General features: G+C 58.4%; 1 protein-coding gene across 1 annotated transcript in view; it reads right to left on the bottom strand.

The window, feature by feature from the left end:
• Positions 1-782: 782 nt before the first annotated feature.
• The window catches only part of LOC111149787 (neurexin 2), a 96,328-nt gene continuing 75,526 nt past the window's right edge, over positions 783-21,584 (bottom strand). Inside the window, 5 exon segments of the mRNA XM_022507049.1 lie at positions 783-1,404; positions 1,406-1,884; positions 13,008-13,086; positions 15,417-15,742; positions 19,085-19,174. Coding sequence (XP_022362757.1) covers positions 997-1,404; positions 1,406-1,884; positions 13,008-13,086; positions 15,417-15,742; positions 19,085-19,174 — 1,382 coding nt within the window. The 3' untranslated portion in view covers positions 783-996.

Here is a 21,584-nt window from a genome sequence, read left to right as displayed (position 1 = left end):
GGGTGCCACAGGCTGCTGCTCGCGGTATCTAGATAATTTGTCTTTAATATATATCTGCATTTGCCTTTCCCCTCCCTCCCGCCCCCCCACCCCTGCTCCTCCAGCAGCTTCCCCATCAATGCACGTCGCCCGGCGGCACACAACAGAACAGGCCTTTCCAGGCCCCGAGCCCCTTCCCTGGGCGGCACCAGGCCAGCGCCTCCTCCTGGTGGGCAGAGTCGGGGCGCTTGGGGGGGCCACCCCACTGCCCCGCCCCGCCCCTGCTCCCCTCCCGCTGGGCCACTGGGCCCACCCGCCCGCCCTTCTCCCACCGACTCTGGAAACCCAAAGGTAGGAAAGGGAGAAACCAGACACACAAAAAAAGAAGTGGAGAGGGAGGGTGGGGACAGAGAGACACAGCAAGCCTGGGATGGGGGCCGGAGGGCTTGGGAAGAGAAGGAAGGCAGGAGGGACAGAGGGAGGAAGAAAAATGGAGGAAATGAACAAGACGGGTAGTGGACACTTTACAAAACCCTCAGCCTTCCTTCCCGCCCAACCCCACCAAAATAAAACTACCCTCCCCCCTTAAAAAAATAAATCAACCCAGGGCTGTGAGCACGTGCCCTGCCCGGGCCGGGCGCAGAGCGGAGAGGGACAGACAGCTCCAGGACGGACAGCGCCGCCGCACTGGACCGTCAGAGGAAGGGGAAGAGCACGGGGTTTCCTTTCCTATTTTTTTCTTTTTTCTTTCTTTCTTTTCATTTTTTTTTCTTTCTTTTCATTTTTCTTTCCTTTCTTTTTTCTTTCTTTCTTTTTTTTTTTTTTTTGTCTTGTTGTTTTTTTTTTTTTTTTGTTGTTGGTTTTTTTGTTTGTTTGTTTTTTTGCGTTTCCTCTTCGTGAGAGAAGTCTGAGGCAGCCGGGGAGCGGGTCCCCAGAGCTCCAGCAGGGAGAGGGCTGCACCCTTCTCCCGGGCCCTCCCGGGAGGGGCACAGCTGGCAGTGGGCGCGGTGCCGGGGCTCAGACGTAGTACTCCTTGTCTTTGTTCTTCTTGGCCTTGCTGGGTGTCTTGGGGGCGACCGGGGCCTTCTCTTTCACCACGGCCCCGTTGCTCTGGGCCGAGTTACTGATGTAGTTCCGGCTCTGGTCCACCTGGTAGGAGCCCTCGTCGCGGTTGCGGTATTTGTACATGGCGTAGAGCAGAATCAGGATGCAGAGCGCCGCTGCCGCCACGATGCCCACCACCATGCCCGTGGTGCTGCTGGACTCCCGGATCACCTCCACGGCGCCCGGCGGGCCGCGCTCCCCGGGCCCCGTGGGGTTGGCTGTGGGCAAACGGGGGAAGCCGGGGGCGGCGGTCACGCCGGGGCGCAGGGGAGGGGGCCTCCGCGGCTCGAAAGACGTGGGGGCCCCGGGCCCCAGGGGGGGGGTTCTCCAGCAAGGGCTGCAACGGGTCTCGGTGGTTCATTTTGCCCGCAGGCAGGTTAGGGGCGGGGGCGGAGGGGGCCAGCAGCACCCCGGGGGCGCCCGTGGCCCCATCTGTCCTGAGGTTGGGCCGGGGAGCGGGTTTGCGGGGCGAGAGGAGGGTGGTGCGGTCCGTGACCAGGGGGAAGGTGGTGTAAAAGTCCTCGTCGTCCGTGGGGGGGAGGCTGGAGTCAAAGACCTCCCCGGACGCAAAGCCGGAGGCCTCGATGGGCTCCTCGCAGTCGCTGTCGTCCTGCTCGGCCTGGCACGGGCCCCCGGCAGGCGGGCGGCGGGCCGCAGGTGGGGGCAGGGTGTCTTGGGTGGCGCCCACGCCCGTGAGGAAAGGATAGAAGGTGGGGGGTGGGGGCACGAAGGGGGACCGGGTGGCCACGGGAGGGGGATCTAAGGAGTCCTCCGTGATAATGGGCAATATTAACTCTCCTCCTAGAACAAGAGAGAGAAGAGAAAAAACAGGGTGTCAGCGAGGGCCCGGGGTACAGGCGGCCGGCACGAGAGAGAAACAACAGCCTCACACACCCAAATCGGTTCCAATTGGCTTTGGCGGAGACTAGAGCGGGCCGCGCCCGCCCGCCAGCCGGCCGGAGCACTGCGCTTTAAGCGGGCAGCGGCTCAAATGCCCTGGGCGCCCCACGCACGGGCTCTGTGGCTCACTGGGTTTTTTGGTCTTTTGTTTGTCTTAAGAAACCAAAAGGAACAGAAAGGAAAAGGAAATCGAAAAGAAACGAAAAAAAAAAAACAAAACTCTACCAGTTTAAGGCTTAAAACAGATACAAGAGCAGCATTTAAACAAACCTAACAACAGTATCTTTTAGGGTGTTTTTTTTTTTCTAGATTTTTCTCTTTTTTTTTTGCTTTTGTTTTTTTTTTTTTCTTTCGTTTTTAAAAAAGAAGATAGCATACCACGGAATTCAGGCAACTTACATCAACAAATAGGCCGTGTGATTTTAGCATGAAGAAAAAAATTACAAACAGAGCTGTGTAAGCGGGTTCTCCCGGAAAAAATAAGAAAAAAACAACTTTTCCGTACCACGTTTTCTGTCTATCTGTTTGGTATCTCCCTCCCTCACTCTTCTCTCCCTGGACATCTTGCTTCCTCCTGAATACTCTCTCTCCTCCCTCACTTGTGCCCTCTCCCCCTCATTAAACACAAAGCTAAAATCTTCACAGTGCAGGCTGGCATTGAGAAACTGTTACCACCACTTGGTGTCAGCGTGTGTGTGTGGTGGGGAGAGCAGTGGAAAGGAGGGCTGGGGGAAGAGGTACATGGCTGGCAGCTACATGGGTGAGAGGACTTGAGAGGGGATGATCATGGGAAGCTTTGAAGGCTATCTGCTGGCTGGCCATGGGAAGATGAGAACTTGAAGGTGGGAGGTGACAAGGTCCGTGAGAAAGAGCGGGCAAGGAGGAGACAGACACACTGGAGAAGGGTCCTGTCCCACAGGACTTTGGGCAAGGTGGTGAGAAGCCATGTAGAGGCAGGGAGGTGGGGAGGGGGTGGGAATGAGGGAGGGAAGTGGACTGGGACACATGAGTCCTGAGCTAACCCTAATTCCCCAACTTTCTCTTTCTTCACCCTCCACCTCTGACCCCCACTGGCTTCCCCCCTCCCCCTCCCCAGAACCCCCATGGGCCGCCAGGACCTGACCAGGGCTTGACTGCCTCTGGCCCTCTTATTATTGTTAAAACAATAATAAAACAACGGAAAGAAGAAGAAAGCAAAAAAAGAAAAGAAAATACATACACAGCCATCTGGGAAGGAAGCACTTGCTAATACAGGGCCCCGGGCAGGGGTTGGGGTCGGGGGACACTAGTGGGGAAGGTTTGTGGGGGGTGATTAGGTCTCCTCTCTCCCTAGGTCTTATAACTGAGGTACCCTGGACATAAACTGCAATTCCCATCAGCCCTAAAGGGTGGGAACTACAACTCCCATTAGCTCTTGGAGGGATGAGGACTACAATTCCCATCAGCCCCTGGGTCAACAACTACAACTCCCATCAGCCCACTGCCCCTTCCCAAATACTGCAACCCACTGGTGTGGGGTAGAGCCAGCAGGAGTCTGGCTCTAAGCAGCTGAGGGGAAGTATTCCTCCTCTTAGAGGGGGCACCTCTGGGTCTGGTTGGGGCTGAAGATTTACTCTCTAGCTCTCCCTCCACACAAGCCCTGCCCTAACCCTGGTCTCTGCAGGGTGTGGTTTTCATGACTCCACAACCCCCAACCCCCTCCTTTGGAAGTGTCCCAGGGCCCCACTGCGGCCAAGCCAGCCACGTGCCACTGCCATATCTTTCCATCCCTCCTCCTGCACCCTAAGCCCGCCAGTGTCTGCGCTTGCTGTTCAAACACTGCTGATCTTCATGTCCCAAGCTCCAGCAACCGGGCAGTGCTGTCCTTGGCCACACCAGCCAGCCACAGCCAAGATCTTGCCATTGAACTTGTAGCTTGCCAAGCTCCTCAGGCCACTCCTCCCACCAGACTCCACTCTCCCCCTGGGCGAGGGCTCACCTGCACCCCAGACTGTGAAGCCCCAGGGCACCTGGCCTTCCTGGGGCTCCGCCACACTGAGAAACTGAGCCAAAAGCAGACAAGCAGGTCCTGTGGAGCTGGGACCGTCCAACACCGGTCTTTTATGGAGGAGGATGCGGAGGCCTGGGGTGGGCAGGACTTCCCAAGGTCACTAGGGCCGAGTCTCTCAAGGAGCCTGGAAAGGTCTGATTCACCCTCCCCATGCCCGCAGTAACCCGCTTGACTCTTAGCTCAGTTGCTAATCTGGGAGGCCACGCTGTGTGACTGTGGACAAGCTTCTCTCACTCTTCTCATCTTCCTCGTCTATAAAATTAAAGTATTGGGCTCCAGGCCCAGGGTGAGGCCAAGGCCAGGCTCCCACAGACCTCCAGCCTATGGATGAGTAATTTGTCCCTCTGGCCCCTCCTGAGCTCTGGACCCACTACGGACGGCCCAGCACCCTGGTCCCTGGGTAAGGATAACACTCAGTTTCAGCTCCTGGGGGGAGGTTGGCAGCCTGTGTCCAATGATGGCAGGGTTCCCCTCCCTGCTGGACCATACCCCCTCCCGTCTTCCTGAACTTTGCCTTCTGTTCAGAGAACACCTTGCCCCTGTGGTTATCTCACTCATCCTTCAAGCCCAACCAAATACCTCCTCTTCCTCTTCCAGGAAGGCTTGAGGCCCATCTCCTTAGCACCCAGCACAGTGCCTGGTATCCAGAGATGGCGTGGAAGCCCCTCTCATGGGCCAGAGCAACTGGGTTCTGAATGGCCTTTCTCTCCTGGCCTAAGACAGCAGGCACTGTGGAGTTCAACCTGATAGGCGCCTTGCTCCATGGCCCCAGCCCTCCCCCACAGCCATCTCTACCTTCCATCTTCCATGGGGCCACCAGCAGCTCCTGGAAACTTCAGAATCAGGCTTGTCCTGGGCAGGCTTGTGCCCCTCAACAGGCTGCCCATACCTAGGGCCCAGGATGCTAGGGCCCAGGGAGGAGTCCCATGCTAGGGGGCTCGTCATGCCCTAGAGGGGCTGATCAGGCCAATCAGGGCACAAATCTTGTCTTTCCATTCTCTTTCTCACCCCCAGATAGACTTGGGGGGGCAGGGGGAAGGGCTTTAGGCCTTGAGCCACAGACAATTCCTGCCCCGCCTGAGCCCTCTGCAACCATTTGCTCTAACACACTGGTTCTTTAGGTCCTGGGGGCACACAGGTTTTCCCTGTGCAGTCTCTCCCAAGCTCCAGAGCCCTCCCAGGCCTAGTCACATTGACTCTCGCCCTTGTCCTTCTACCCCAGCTGTGTCCTGGCCTCCATATCCAGGTCTTAGCCCTGTCCCTAGGTGCCTAGTTTCTCTAGGAGCTTTCCCTAGGCCCTGCTCTGTCCACGGCTTTGACAGCATCTCCTGAGGGTGTCCTGCGCTCACCCACGTCCTCCACACCAGCTGCCATCACTGCCCCTCACCACTCCCACTCTGTCCCCAAGATAGCGCGCTGCCAGGACCCCACACTCTCTCCTTCCCCCAGGTTCATTCCAGCCGATCTGGGCTCTGTGGCCAGCAAGTCACATGAAATATAGGGTACTGGGTTTTCCTGGGGGTCATACACTGGTCCAGGAGGGGTCAGGCAAGCTTGCCCTGGTGAGGGTCTGGAGCAAGGGAAGGCCCCTCAGAGACTCCTCACTGTGAAAGCCCAACCAGGGGCTCCCCGGGCCACCCTTGCCACTGGGCATTGGAGGCAGCGGACTCACAAAGACTTGTAGGGGTGCCTGGGACCGGGTTCAGCTCTCCAAGGGTGCACCCAGAGATGGGGTGCCCCTGGGAGTCTGATGAAGAGCCTAGGCCGCTTCGTCCCCTACCCCACGTCAGGTGGCTGCAGCGCTTGGAAGAACTCACAGGCTCATTTATCACAAACCCCACCCCTCCTCTACTCTTAAGTTGAATGTCAGGACATGTCAGTCTCACTTGCTAGAGAATTCCATCTGGCCAAGGAGACCAGCGGCCATTCCTGAGGACCCCTTCCTCCCCCTGCTCCCCTACCTCTAGGGGCTGCTGCACCAGCCCACTGAGCTCTTTCTGCCTTCAGGACACAGAGGCTCCTGACTAGAAACCTACCCAAGAACCCCATTCCCACCCAACCAGGATGGGCCCCCCCACAGCATGGAGAACTGAGGCCAAGGCCCCACCCACAAGCGCTTGGTACCTGCCCTGGGCTGGGAGGGCCAGAAAGCCGTAGCCCTCAGGGCATTTCATGTGGGTTAAAAAGGGAGCCCCTCAGTGTGGCCACGGCTCATCAGGGGCTTGGCTTGGCACACGGTCTCTCTGTGCACAATCAGAATAAGGCACTCTGTCTTCCTGGTGGACACCACCCTGCTCCCGGGACCAGGACGAGCAGCTGGGTGAACAGAGAGCACCGGCTAGCTCTCAGCCCTTACTCACCTGTTCCAGCCCAGAACCAACCACCTATGCCACTGGGTGCGGTAGCCTGGAGGATGGAGCCTCACCCCCACTTGGACACCCCAGCATAGCCACGGCAAACATCAAGGTGGACCCAAGGTCAGGCAGGGCTCTGTCTTGTGTCTTGTGTGTATGTGTGTGTGTGTGTTTACATGCAAGAATACACCATCAAAGTCCATTTCTGTGCACCTGGGCACACATCTCTAAGCCTGTGTGCATGTGTACACAAGCCTCAATGGATCCAAATGCACGGACTTGGGCATTAGGGAATCAGAACAGATGTGTGCATGTAAGTGAGCCTTTCATGGGGCTTGTGTCCACCCGCCTGCACCTGAGTCAGAACTTGTGTGTGTGTGTGTGTGTGTGTGTGTGGTATGTGAATGCACGCCTGTGCTGCTGAGGACATATGAGCATGCCACCACGGGTCTGAGCATATGAGGTGGGCTTCATGAGCGCCCCTTTTCCCAAACTCATTTTCACCTTCTCCACTGAGACTACATTTCCCAGCATCCCTTGCAACTAGGTATGGTCACATGACTGAGCCAGGGGCACTGCCAATATTGGCCCACCGGAAGTCCCCTGTGTGTGATCCGCCGTGCTCTTTCTCCTCCTTCCGGTAACCTTGCAAACCACATGGTGAATATCAAGGAGGAGCCATAAGATGGAAGGAGTCTGGATTCCCAAAGCACCCCTTGGGGCCAAGCCACCGGCTGACCAGGAGCACCCTGGTGGGGCTTCCCCTGAGTGAGAAACCTCCCTTGAGGTACCCACTGAGATTTGGGGGTCATCTGTTCCAGAAACAAATGTTACCTGAACTAATACAGACACTGAACCAGAAACATGCATCACAAGAACCGGTGGCCTTACGGTAACACTCCAAGGAAACGGCTGGAAAGATGCAAAACTACAGAAAAGCAGTGGCAGGACAGCCGGTTCCAACCCTGCTTGTGATGACCTACAGGGAAGGCCAGGTGTCTGCTGAGGCTGAGGCACCAAAGAAACAAGCCAGAAAGTCGGGGTGCCAGTGCCGGCTTTTACTGTCTGCTTTCAGCCACATATCACAAGAAGACAAAGTTGGGCAAGAGTGGGTAGGTTTGCAAGCAGAGAAGGGAACAGAGAGAGCCCAGGAAGGGGAGGGGAGGGCCAAGTGTCAAGAGAACCTCTGCTTCCAACGCGCAGATCACAAGAGAGGTCAGCAATGGCTTTGAGGGAACATGACCCAGCGAAACCTCCCTCTGGACAATGAGGGCTCGGCCGTGCCCCACAGATCAGACTAAGGACATGGCTTCCCCACCTACTGTTTCCGAGGCCCTCAAAATAGTCATGTCTAAATTAAGAGACAAGCAAAGATTCGGAGAAACAAGGAAACAAAGCGCTTGACAAGTATGTCTAGGAAAGAACGCTGAGGGCAGTTATCTCAACAGCTTGAGCCTTTGGGTCCCCAAATATGCAGGAGCAGGAAGTGGGCTGTCAACACCATGGGGCCCCCAAGAAGGACATTTTCCTAACAGCCACTTCAGAGATGGCCGCAGAGGGTAAGAACTGGGAAGAACCTCACACAGGCCAGCACTGGGGCCACAAACAAAGGAGAGGGCGTTTTTTGGAGACAGGAGAGGCTGAGTTTAAGGAAGAAACTTTCCCATTGCAGGGGTGGAGGGCTGGATTTCCTCAACTAGTTTCCTTAAAACCAAGAGCCTCTGTGTGTCTTCTTCCATCCTTCCCTTTCTTGAATTAGAGTGGCCCTGGTGGCCGCCTCTGGCCCACCCACTGGATTCGGGGTGTGCGGAGCTGTGTGAACAGTGAGATTGGCTATCCTGTTAGTTCACAGGGACCCGGACCACATATGGAGCAAGTCTGGAACCGACAATGGGCCACCGCCTGCCAGATACCCTTACCTCTGCCTTGACGGCCCTGAGTGGGAGGGGCTTCAGGGTGTCAGGAAGATTGACATGGATTATGGGTGGCCCAAAGGCCACACCAGGTAGATAAGTTGCCATCTGGTCCCCAAATCTGTTTGTGCTTCCTTCCTGGGGGACTTCCTGGACGCGGAGCTGCGGCCACATGACTGAGCAGAAGCAGCAGGTGTAACATAGGTCTCCCTCCCGGGCCTGACCCACAGGACCCACCCCTTTGGGACCCCGCCCATCAGTCACCTTCCACCCCAACTGAGGAGGTCACCCGGGGAGGGCGAGGAGGCCCTGAGTTAGCGCGTGCCGAGGAGCGGCGCACCCACCGGGAACACTGGTTTGTGACTTTAGGGGAAGGACACACACGCTTCTATGTAACAAATCACAGGGTGGTGGAGGCTGTACCCATTACCGCGACCGGTGTCACCTCAAGAAACACTGGAAGGGGAGTGCCTTTGTGCCCCTGGGTTCTGAGCGGCGTGTGGGTCTGAGCAAGCGTGTCTGTGTGTCTGTGGACCTGAGCCCGTGAACGCCTCGGGGGGTCTCATCTATGCGTGCCTGGGGGCCAAGCCTCAGGAGCGATGTGCACCTGTGGGGTGAGTGCACGAGCTGCTCCCGCATCTGGAAACCTGACTACACGGGCCCGCGTGCACCCTTGCGGGTCTGAACAGCTGTGTGTGCTCACACGGGGGTGGGCATTTTGCTGGGTCTGAGCACGTCTGCACAGCCCGAGGGCCTGAGGATAGGAAACCCTTCCCCGTGCAGCTCGGGTGTATGTCTGAGCACAGAAGTAAGTGGGTTAATACCTGTGCGGGCCCACATGGCCGGTGTAGACATGACTGAGAGTGTGTGTGTGTGTGTGTGTGTGCGTGTGTCTCTGAATACGAGGGTATGAACGTAAGAATGAGCCTCTGCAGGTCCGAGCTTGGGGGCCTCGGAGGGTCCCCTCTCATGGGGCAATGGGAGGGGGGGCAGGTGTGCCTCTGTGGGAACAAGCACAGGTGCTGGGACACGACATACCTCTGAGGGTGTGTCTGTGCGTCCGAGTGCCTGTGAACTTACTCGCAGGATGCTGCAGGTCTGAGCCTGAGGGCACACTTGGGTGGGGCTGTGCCACACGCGCCTGAGAGCCTGGGCACAGGTGTGTGCCTCCCGGAACTCATGTGAACGTGTGTGCACGTGTGCGTGCACGTGTGCGGCTACACCTCGGGGGGTCCAGGTGCCCTGTACATGCCTGCTCTGAACACAAGCACACGGCCCCTTGGAACCCTCTGTGAGCATCTGTAAGTCTGGGTGCGCACGGAGGACGTGGTGGGAGCACGTGTGTTACGCAGCGGGATCTGTACACACGTGTGTGCCTCTGCGTGCCGACCACAGGTGTGGATCTCTGGGCATCTGAGGATGTGCGTGGGCAAGCTCACCCTGAACACACATGCCCGTCGCAAGGGTCTGGCGTAGGCGGGAGCTTCTGAGCATGTGCATGGGATCCCAAACGTTTGGTCTGCGCCTCAACAGGTTGGAGTGTGTGTGGGAGCGTGCCTCCACGGGCTGAAGACACCCCGGGTGCACACCCTGGTGTGACGAGCGCTCATAAGTGTGACACACTGTGGGTCTGAGCAGGTGGGCACTGGTGAGCGAGTGGGCAGGTGTGACTTTGCTGGGAGATCCCTACATGTGTGTGCATGGCTGTGTGTGTGTGTGCCTCTGTGTGTGCATAGAAGTGTGTGCCTCTGGGGATCTGAGTCTGGACGTGCACTTCCCATGCACCCCGAGGCAGGGCGCACTCTGATCCCTACAGGGGCCCGGCCCACAACATGATGTGTGGGTCCAGCGGGCTAAGACGGTAAGACATGACCCTCTATGCAGAGCACGACCGCACTAAAGGCACTCCCATTCCAAGCAATCTAAACACTGTCGGCCAGACAATATCCTTGGATTGCCAACCTCGGGTGAAATACCCATGAAATACCCATATTCCAGGATGATCTCACCAAGCCGCGAGGAGGAGGAGTGGGGCCCAAGGTCTGTGAAGGGGCCCAGGTCAAGGGAAAGAATGGAAAGCAAGTCGGGATGATCCCAGGCTTGACATCTGGATGCAGGGAGGAGGACCTGGCAGGTGGGAAGCATGCCAATGTCCTGGGGTCCGTTGGGTGAGCCCCTGGTTAGCCACTGTTTCCAGCCGGGCTGCCCTTAACTCTAACCCTGACCTTGGAGCCCAAGGAGGCCTGGCCCTTGGGCTAGAGGAAAAAGCCTCCTTTTTTCCTCTGGGGGCACAAGAGGGCCTCTGGCTGGAGTCCCCTTTTCCTCTAAGTAGGGGGATGACATGGTCTAAATCCGCCTGAGGGGCTCTGGAGTCGTCTTGGTCCTCACCTGGCCTCCTATCAAGATAAAAATCCAAGCGGAAGCATTTCAGAGTGGCACGAGTATGGAAACGCAGGCGTGTGCTGTGCCCATCTCGGGGAGAACCGGGGGGCTTCAGGGGGCTTCGGGCAGCTTCCTCTGGAGGCTTCGGCATGCACTCCGCCCTCATTTTGAAGCCAGGGCCCCAGCTGCCCAGCAACCCTATCCCCCAGCTTCACTCCTCCTCCGCCCTCCATTCTCCCCTCATAGGTTTCGCCCTTTGATTGGGGGAGGGCAGCTGACCCGCCTACTTCAGCTCCTGCTCACTCCCTTGTCCCCACACACTAAGGGAGCTCGGCCCGGTGCACACACTCAGCACCGCAGCTGGGAAGCTAGAACTTTGGTAGATAGCGTGTGGCTCTGGTACGGCCCAGGATGGGCTTCATGTCCCTGCACTGTGGCAGTCTGGCCCAACACTCTTCTCCATGGGGTCCAGGGAGAACAGTCTCTTCCCACCCCACCCCCCCCAGAGTGAGCACATGCATGCAAACACATGGGATGGGGCCAAGTGCCCTTCTCTCATGATCCGCCAGCCCTTTGTTCCCAGAGTCCTATCCCAGGGCTCTCATGGGGCCATTCATCACACCCACTTTCCAAAGGCCTGGGCTCAAGGCACTGCTTCCATGTCCAGGAAAGCCCAGTCCTGACGAGTCAAAGGAGTAAAGCAGGGTCAAGGGGGGAAGGCCATATGGAAGCTGCCAGATGCCCAGAGCCTCCCAGAGCAATGGCAGAGCACGGGGGTCAGGGGTGCATCTCTGAGCTGAGATGGCCTAGTGAGATGGAGCCAGATGGCCCCCCAGCAGAGGGGCCCCCCCACGGTGGAGGGCGTCTGTTCCAGAAAGCACCAGCTCTTGGTTGTGGATGGGGAGGCCTTTCCAACCCAGCAGCCTACAGCTCCTCCAAGTGCCTCAGGGCCCAGGACCACCAAAAAACCGTCTTCAGCCCTGGCTGACAGGGTCGGGGGCCCTGTGGCCCAGAACTGTCTCTCCCCTTTGTCTCTGGAAGCTGAGCCTCTACCCCAGGGCTCCACCGTTTTTCTTGCTCTCCCCACACTCCTTCCACGGTTGCAGCCTATCCTCAGCTGGAGCGTCTCCTCTGGGACTGGCAGATCGCCCCCACCCCCACCCCAGGCCAGATTCACACTGCCCCGGTCACACTGCCCACCTCACCTGCCCAGTCACCTCCCCCAACCCCGCAGGAGTCTGCCCAGCCTCCAGCCTTTCAGTAGCAACAGCCCAGGTGCCACGCATTGCAAGGGAACCAGGAGAAGTCTCTGGAAACCCCAGCCAGGGATGACGCTTATCCAGGCCACCACCAAGTCCCATAACTCTTCACTGGGAAATCTGGCCACATTCAGTCCTTCCTTCCTCCCTGTTGCCAGCTGTAAGCACCAGGACCTCAGCTTCCCAGGCCCTCCCTCCCCCGGGGTCCTCTCAGCCACCCCCAACCTTGCACCCACTGCGTCACTCCACACCCCACCCTTCTCATCGGCGCTGGAGGCCCACCCTTCCTTTGCCAATAGGGTCTCTCTCTGGGGCCGCACCCTTCTCTCCCACTGAAAGGATCCAGCAGAGGCCTGGAACGCCACCCCCAGGAAGCCTTCCCTCCCGGCCCTGCTCTCCTGCAACAGCAGCGGCTCCACTAGACATCTAGACCAGAACTCAGGTCCCGAACTCCCCAGGGGACCACACATCTGGCCAAGGGCACCTCCCAGCCACACACTGCTGGGCACAGAGCTGCTGCGTGATAGACGGCCCCAGCTTGGTCTGGCCACCTCCCTGAGACCAGGAAAGAGGAGGGTTCTGGATCCAGCGGAGATCTCCTCTACTGCTGACCCAGGGAAAAAATCAAGCCGCAGGGACTGGTGGGAGTTGCAGTTCTGGACGCAAGAGCTGATGGGATTTGTAGTTCCTAGGCCTGCATTCTCCCACCTACCCTCCCCCTCCACCCTCCACCCGATAAAGACTCATGGGAGCTGCAGTTACTCATCTTGCTAGGGAAAAGTCTCCCTCTTTGTTTCCCAGCATTCCTTGGCCCTAAACCCCAGGATCCCAAGCTAAGGACCTCACTACCTCAGAGGGCTGGGGCACTGAAGAGCCAGAAACTGCCTTGCCAGGGGGACAATTTGAGGGACCTGGAGGGGAATGGCAGGAAGGCAGAGGAAGCTATCAGGAAAAGGTAAGGCCTGGCAGCAGGCCCCTTGGGCTCGGGCAAGGTGGCAGGGACAGTCGCCCCCCTCCCATCAGCGTCACCTGGGCCCGGGGCAGGGGAGGGGGGAAAGGCACTCACCAGTACTGGGCTCACACTCTTCCAGGTCCTCGTCATCACTTGGACACTCGGCAGAGGCCACCAAGAGGTCATCCGTGTTCTGTGGGCAACAGGAGGGAGGGGTGGGGAAGAGGGTTTGGGGGTGGGTCAGTAGGCCCCAAAGCCACCTCTGGAGGTGTGGCACCACACAGGAGACGGGTCCTGGGCTAAGACACAGACACCCTGATCTGTTGCCCAGTTCTCCCATTGCTGGCTGGGTGACCGAGAGCCCCCCGTTCCCCACGTGCAAATAAAGACTGGCCAGCGCCCACCCTGCAGCAGCTCCCACAGCTCCTAGAGATCAGTGGGATGGCACGTGCTCTGTCTTTCATTTCTAGGAAGCTGGGAGGCTGGACGCTGGATGCCGGACCTGGGGGTGCAGGGCTGGAGCAAGGGGACCTAGGACATCAGGGAGTTGAGGCATGGGGGCCTCTGGAAGCCAGCGCAGGCAGAAAAGGAGAGGAGGACCTGGGGTAGGGGGTAGTGGGTGGCTCATGGCTCCAACCTCACTACCCCACCACCCATCATCTCTCTCCCAACCCCCTTCCCAGAGCCCGGAACCAGGCTGCACACAATAATTAGGGCTGTGGTTGCCATGGCAATGGGAGTCGACTTTGTCAGCATTTTCTGTCCTCCTGATTGCAAAGAAAGAGAATCCCTAAGATGAGTGAATGTAAGGGGGCGGGGAGGGCAGTGTGCTCAGGGTGTGTTAGGGAAGAGACCCAAGGAGGGAAACCCGGAATCCAGGCAGGAATGGAGCCCAAGAGAGGGCAGGAAGCGGGGAGAGGGCTCCTAAAAGCCAAGGGTGGGAGGAGTCTGGGGTGGAGAGCTGTGAAAGGGTCGAATGGTGCCTTTTCTCCACTCCCCACCCCCTCAACTCCATCCCATTTTCAGAAAACTGGTTTTCCTTCTGCATCCTTGCCCCCCACCAGCCCCAGCCTCTCCTGTGGGGGCTTCTCCAGCACAGCTGTGACCCTGAAGGCCCCCAACCCCTCTTCAACCTGGATGGTCAGTCCGTGACCTCCCACTGAGACAGGGGCGCCCTTCTTGCCTCTGGGCACTGGGCACAGTCGGTGCCCAACCTTGGGTAAGATCATGGCTTTCCCCCAGGGCTCCTTGCTCCCTGAGACAAGGCCTGGCCTTTGGAGACTCTAGCTTTCCTTGGCAGTGAAAGCAGAGGGGACGGGGGTCCAGCATTCTCTCTTCCCCTGCATAAGCCGGTCAGCCAGTGCTAGGCCCCCTACAGCACAGACTGGCAGGGAGGAGGGGACTTTGAGTTCATGGAGTCCGGCCCTCATTTATAGACACTGAAGACAGGCTGGTGGTGGAGCGGGGACTGACACACCCGCCCCCCCAGGCTGCCCTCAGACCTCTCCGTCATCCTGGGAGCTCAGAGCTCTCTCCAGAGTCAGCAGCCATGGGTGATGAGGGACAGAAGTAGCTTGGGCGAGGGGGACTGAGTGACTGAGTAAACCCTCCCGGGGCCACAGTCATTGATGGTGACGATCAGAAAACTCAGCTGGGCCCCCGAGTTGCCGCCGTAAGTCACACATGCATGCTTAGCTTGCTTTTGGCACCCGGAAAGCCAGGCCTGTCCTGCCCCGTGAGAGCCTCATTCCCCAGGTTCGACCCCACTCCGAGTACAAGAGAAGATAAACTCAAATCACTTGGGCTTGTCCTGATCCGGAGAGAGCGCCTGAGCAGGTGGGGTGGGCAGCGCGGAGGGTAAAGCACTAGGAAACCGTTGGCACCAACAGCCCCTCCGACACACCAGCACAGGGCACCCTGCCGGCGGGGACACCTGCTCCAGGTCCCGAGGAGAGGACATGAGAAGGCAGTGGGCTTGGAGTCCCACTGCGAGGACACCAGCAATCCAGGGGACACTGTTGTGGGCCTCCGACAGCCCCCAGAGAGCGGTGGTCACCCCCAGCTGAGCCTCTGGGCCCTCCAGGGCTCACTCCTAGGTGCCCAGCCAGAGCAACGCCATCCCAGTTGTACTCGCTCCCTGCCCGCACCCCACTGGGCCTGGCCTCTGGTGTGGGCAGGCAGAGGGGGCCGTCCCACCCTCACCCCAGCCCAGACTTCTCCCCTCTTAGGCGGTCTTTCCTGGTCTAGCTGGAGTACCAAACTCCCCCTTAACACTGGGCCTGGGCCCTAGAAACAGTGACCACCTTCCCACAGACAACATCTCTGGTCGCCAGGCCACTTTGGGAAGGGAGGCCTTTCCCATCTCACCTGTACCATTGCCATGATGACGAGGAGACGGCAGCCTCCAGGATCCCACCAGAGCCCTCAGACTCTCCCCTGGGCGCCAGAGTTAGAACCGGACATCAGCCCCGGCCCCCACCCAAAGCCTCACGAGGCCTCGCTGGTGGCCCCGAGGGCCCTCACCTGGGTGGTGCTGTCCCTCAGCGTGGGGGAGCGGCCCCGGCGCGTGGTCGTGGTAGCCATGGTGGTGGTGGTCTCCATGATGGTGGTCGCCATGTCGGCCAGCAGGGTGGTGGCCGTGGTCTCCGCGCTGAGCAGCACGGACGGCCCCTCCCCCACCAGGCGCAGGTGGCCTTCGGTCCGCACATTGGGGTCGCTCTCGGCGGCCAGCGCCAGCACCTTGAGCCCATTGTAGTAGAGGCCGGACACCTGGCCCTGGAACGGGCGGCCCTGATCCCGGCCCCCGATCTTGATGGCAGCCTGGCTGTTGAAGATGGTCAGCTGGCGGCCTGGGCGGGGGGGAGTTGGTGGGGGCGATGGACAGGGGAGGGGCAGGCAGCGGGGAGAGATTGGAGAGGGATGGGGAGAACAGAGGGAAGCCAAGGGAGGGAAAGAGGATGGAGAGGGAAACCAGCAAGGGGCAGGAGTGGGGGTTGGAAAAACGAGGAAGGGGGCAGACACCAAAGGGAAAGTCCTTGTCAGCCACAGCCCCCAGCCCAGCCAGGTGGGGACCCCGGAGGGGGAGGGTCCCCAAGGCACACATGGGCTGGGAAAGGGAGCCCAGCTCCCCCCTCTCCCCGCCATGCTCATGCCTCTGACCTTCCCATCCCCCTCTCCTCTCCTGCTCCAGGGTCATCAAACCCCGTTCTTCCCCATCCCTCAATTTGATCCCCATCTTCTCCCCCTGCTTCCCCACACGTCCCATGCCCAGTGTCCAGCCCGGAGCCATGAAGCCCTCAGAAGCAGCAGACAGAGGAGACAAAAAGGCAGAGACAGAGAAGGAGACTGCCGGGCTGAGTGGTCAGTCAAAGCAGAGGGAGCGACAGCCACCCACCGACGTGCCGGAGGTGAGGACGGTGCGCAGGAGGAGGGCTGGCGTGCGTGAGGGTGGGAGCAGCCACGCAGACCCCGCTCTGCCCTGCCAGCCACACCAAGCCCTCTGACCTCCGGCCAGGCTCCCCTCTCTCCTCCCCCCTCCAAGGCCCAGCCGCTGCCCTGCCCAGGAGGGGGACCAGGCCCTGGAGAGCAGAGGCCTTCCTCCCTGCCCGGATGTGCAAGCACAGAGATGGAAAACGTTAAAGGGACCTTGCTTCGCTCGCTGACAGCCAAAAAAATCCCCGCTCCAGCTCCAATCTCGCTCGTCACTCAGCAGCTGACACCTCAGCATCCCCCCCGGGTGGGGTTCGGCTGTTCTTTTTGGTTTTAGTGAATCTGGGGGTCGGTTTAACCCTCTGAGTTTGTTGCTTTGGTTTGGTTTTTAGAAAAGAGATTTATTGTGTTTTAAGTTTAGATTTAACTTTTGTTTTGGTGTTGCTTATTTCGGGAGGAGGGGGACAGAGGAATGACTCCACGGCCCCCCCCTGCTCCCCTGGACCTTCAGCTGCGGGCACTGGGGGGTTTAAGACCTGGCTTAGCCCTCGTTAGCCTCTGGTTAGTGCCTCTTTAAAGATCTGGTTTAGAGTTAGGTGTCTGTACGTCCTGCCCCCAAAACCTGGGCTGAGGATCGTCCAACTTGTGAAACCCAAACTCTCTTCAGAAACACGGGTTCCCTGGGGCCACCCAGCCATCTGTCTGACCCTCCCTGGTGGGGACTCTGCTGGGCTGTCTGGCCCCCTCCCACTGCCCAGCTCTTACTCCAGCGTCGACATCTTACAAATGGGGGTGCCGGGACCCACAAATGCTGAGCCCTAGTCAGTAGCAGCCGGAACACTAGACCCGGAGAGGGGCTCGAGGACTACCGTCCACAGATAATTCCCAGGCATAAGAGTTAGGAGACAATGAAGAAGAGAAGCCTCATGGTGGTCCAATGAGTTTGGGAAGCGAACGCTTCACAAACGACAGCTTTTGTTCTCGCAGGACTTCTCAGAGCCTTTATTAAACCAACGTCCATGTGTATCTTCGAGAGGAAGAAACAGGATTCGGCATTTCCCAAGCTCATTTTACCACAAATCTCTTTCTTGGGAAGCCTCTCATGGGACTTAGGCTGCTCCAGACATGTTTTGGAACTGGAAGTTGGCTCATTCGATAAATATTTATTGAGCACCTACCCCATGCCGGAAGCTGACAGTAAAATCATCCCTCCAAGAGGGCCCAGATCTTGCTCTTAAATACCTTCCTGCTCCTCATCTCATCTCATTCTCCCAGCAGCCCCCAGGAGGTAGGCTGAGGGGCTGGGGGGCTCACCCCTCCTGAGATAGGGGAAGCGAGTTCCTCCTTCCACACTCTGGGAAATACCAGAGCATTTTGCCCCATCTTTCACTTTCCAGAAGCGAAAACAGAGGTCTAAAGAGAGGACATGGCCCCGCAGCTAGGGAGGAACTTCTGGGGTTCATCGTCACCTGAACGGAAAGCCCCCCGGGGGCCTGTCCAGCTCTGTCTCCCTGGGGTCACAAGTTGTCCCAGCCTCAGCCCAAGCTGCTCCCTTGGCCTCTCTGATTCTGGGAGTGGGAGGTGGGTAATGGAGAGGAAGCTACAAAGGTCTGTGAACTTGGCCGCCGCAGCCCCGCCCGCCATGAACTCCTCAAAGGGTTAAAGTTCACCCCGCTGGAGAGAGCAACCCAGTGCGGCTGGGGGCTGTAGGTTTTAGCGATGTCTGTTACAGTCCCTTTAACTTTTTGTCCTGTTATGGATTTATCACATCTGGTTATCAGCGTGTTTAGTCCCCGCTGGCTGTGCGGGGGGCTGCAGGGGACATTTGGGGGTTTAGCTGGGCGACATTTAAAAGCACAGTTATCAGCTGGTTAGGTGGGGGTTTAACAGTTCTACTCCCCCCTAGAGTTTAGCCTTAGAGGTACAGAGCTCGCCCCCTCTCCGAAGGGAAGGGATGGCTTGGCCCTTGGCCCCAACTTCCCTTGGTGACAAGTGGCCTTCTCCCTCACACCCAGCAATGCCTTGCCATTCCCTGTAGCTGCTCAGCGGGCCTGTTCTGTCTTCCTCATCAGCTCTAACAGGCACAGAAAGACCTGGGGGATGGCCACCCCTGCCCCTACCTCCTAGAATCCCCCTTCCCCCACCTCTGTTTACTTCTGAGAGGCCTTCTGGACCCAGGTGGGCCCATTCCAGAGACAGTGTCCCACAGCCACTCCCTTGGTGGCAGGTGCGGGGGGGTCTTTCCAGTAAGATGTGAGGCCCCCATACTTGCCTTTCCTCCTAGGGTGACTCTGGGGAAGACTTCCCACCCTCTCTTGGGATCCTAGGATGAGCACTTTCTGCTTCTCAGTGCACTGCGGCCCTCTAGCCAGCCCTTCACCAAACCCCGCTCCTGATCTACACACCAGCTGGCTTTACCAGGCGGTTCCAGGATGAGGGGGGCAGGCGGGGAGGGGCTCAGTTCCATAATCTCACGGATTATCCTAACCCATAACCCATCCCGGCTTTGGAAAGAGCTCAAGGACTCTCCCTCTTCTGAGCAAAACCCTAGCCCTGTTGAAACCACCCCTCTACTTCTAAAGACACAGATGATCTGCACCCAGAGAAGAGGGGGGGGGGGGGCACCCGGGGGGGGGGGGCTAATCAGGCCTCCGCTAAGGGGCGGGCGATGGGGAAGGCAAGGTGGGGAAAGAGAGAGCTCTGCACCTTTAAGATAGTGTTTTTAAAGTTAATTAATTAATTAATTAATTCTGGTTAATTACCTTTGTCGAGCAGCCACTCATCTACTACTCGACCAAGCCGGTAGGGGATTCTCTGTCTAGCAATCGCCAGGCGCTCGTTATCAAAGTTTCCTTGGAAAAGTTTAGAAAGACAGTAGGTTTCTCAGGCGGCGAAGTCCAAAGGAGTTAGCAAAGTAATTACGCATTTCTCAGGAGACTCAGAGTAAAGCAGCAACATCCACCGGAAAGCGGGGGAAGGTCCACCCAAGGCGGGAGAAGCAGCACTGGGTCCCTCATCCTCCCGTCCCCTCCCTAGGCTCCCGTCCAGAGCCAGCCCCACCCGAGGGGCACGAGTGACCCAAAGAAAAAGACGGGGATGTAGAAGAAAAGGAAAGGGGACTGAAAAGAAAAGGCCGCTGGAAGGTCAAAGGTCAGAGGTTAAACAGGTTTATCTGTGTTCAGGCTGTGGTGCCCACCTTCCGTCCCCATCCCAGAGTGGGGCAGTGGGGGCAGGGAGGGGCATTTAGCGGGTTTAAGTTGGGGGGTGGGGGGCCTCAGTGGCCCAGCTGGTTACTGAGTTTAGAGGGTGGTTTAGAAGTGGGAGGGATGGGTTAAGTGGGGTTTATGCGGCATTTAGGGGGTGGCCCGGCCCTCATACTTAACAGTGACATTTCAACCACTTCTCCAGGCACTCAGTTCCCTTTCCCTTCTGAGCTCAGCTCCCTGCGGCGCCCTCTTTGCCAGCTCACCCCGCACCCCTACCCCACCAGCTTCTACCCCGATTCCTCCCTCCCCAGAGGGCCCGCCACCACAGCCTTGCCACCAGCCCGCCATCCCTACAGGTCACCCCACAGCCCTCCCACGCCACCCACCCCTCTGCCCTTCTCCACCTCTCCTGTAGCCATCCCTTCCACCCCTCTAAGCCTGCCCTGGTTCCCTCCCCACAGGGCCTCCCTCCCCCGGCACCTCTGTCTGGAGGCTCTCTTCCGCCATCTCAGCCCCATTCCAAGACCTTCAGACTCAGCGCTGCTCTGGTCCACTTTTGCCTCTGCACTGGGGGTCCCAGCCCAGCTCCCAACATGCTGTCACTTACTAGTCTTTTTCCTTCAAGCTCCTCCCCACAATTCCTAACCTCACTCCTTCTCCACCCTGCCTGTCCCTCTCTCCACTCACCATTGTCCAGGCCCTGGAAATGGGAAGCAAAGATACTGTGTGTACGTGTGTGTGTGTGTGTGTGTGTGTGTGTGTGTATGTGACAAACAGACCACGGAAAGGGGTTTATCAGTGTGCCTAGGAGTTCGGTGTGCTCCTCCCCGCACCCACAGGCTGTGGATTATGGGCTGTTGCAGTGGAAATGGAAATCATTTCCTTTGGGAATCTGGCCACTCTTCCCATTGAAACCACGTACAGTGTTCAATAACGTGTTGGGGGGCAGCTTTCCTGTTCCTCTCGCAACACACGGCTGCACGTGCCCCCAGTGAAGCCAGGGCCCAGGCCTGCCCTGGACATCCCCCCTGAGCAAGCACACGACGTGTCCGTGTGTGTGCACGGCTGCTGCCTCCCTAGGTGCTTCTGACGCAACAAGACCTTGCCTTCCTGACAGATTCGGGTCACCACTGTTTCAGTAAAAAATGGACTGTTCACTCGTTTGGTCACTCAACCAACATTTCTTGAGTGCCTGCTCTGTTCCTCGCGCTGGGTACTGGAGATGCAGAGACAGAGGCCTGGCCCTGACCCGCCGAACGCCCCAAACAAGCAGGGGAGGCTGGCGAGTGACTGGCAACGTTCTTTGTTCTGCTGGAGGTTGCACAGGACATCCCTGCCCGGGGGTGGGAGTGAGAGACCCCAGTGAAAACACTGCAGGAGAGGTGGACGGGCCAGAAGGGAGTCTGGCAGGGCAAGGGGTCGGGGGCACATATGCAGAGCCAAAGACTCAGGAAGGCAGGTGTCTGTGTAGCTGTCCCTGTGTGTGTCCCTGCCTCATTGGAGCACGTAACAATTCTAACCAAAATTCTTCTCATTGAGCACTTCCCCTCTGCCATGCCACTCTAGGGCTTTCCTTGGGTTATCTTGTGGGATTCTCAGATATTACTTGGAGGGGCCTGTTATCCCTCTCTTTCAGAGGTGGAGACAGATTCAGAGGCTGGACGACCCGTCCAAGGCCACGGACTTATCAGTAGGAGGTCCAGAGGCTAAGAGCTGAGTCTCTGTGCTCCGGAAAAGTCTGGAGGCCCAAGCTCTGCGTGGAAGCGTTCTGCCAGCCCAGCCTGCCAGTGTAGCTCAGGAGGACACTCGGCTTTGGTCGGTCACCTGCCCTCAGGCCGCACCCAGGCCGGCACTGGGTTACCCTGCTGGGCGGCTGAGGGGGCGCCCAGCAGTCTCCCCACCCCCACCCAGGGGTCCCTGAGCAGAGGAGGACAGGCATAAACGCTCCAAGCCCTGGCCTCTAGCCTGCTGGGCCCCAAGGGAAGGTGCTCTGGACCCACATCATGGCTTGATGTGGTGAAGCCTTCATGTCCTCCCAGTACAACCTTGTTTGGCC

This window comes from Enhydra lutris, unplaced genomic scaffold, assembly GCF_002288905.1.
Source record: "Enhydra lutris kenyoni isolate GAN:26980312 unplaced genomic scaffold, ASM228890v2 scaffoldscaffold22, whole genome shotgun sequence".
Classification (NCBI taxonomy): Eukaryota; Metazoa; Chordata; class Mammalia; order Carnivora; family Mustelidae; genus Enhydra; species Enhydra lutris.
The sequence above is the reverse complement of the archived record's forward strand: the minus strand, read 5'-3'. Positions and strand labels throughout refer to the sequence as shown.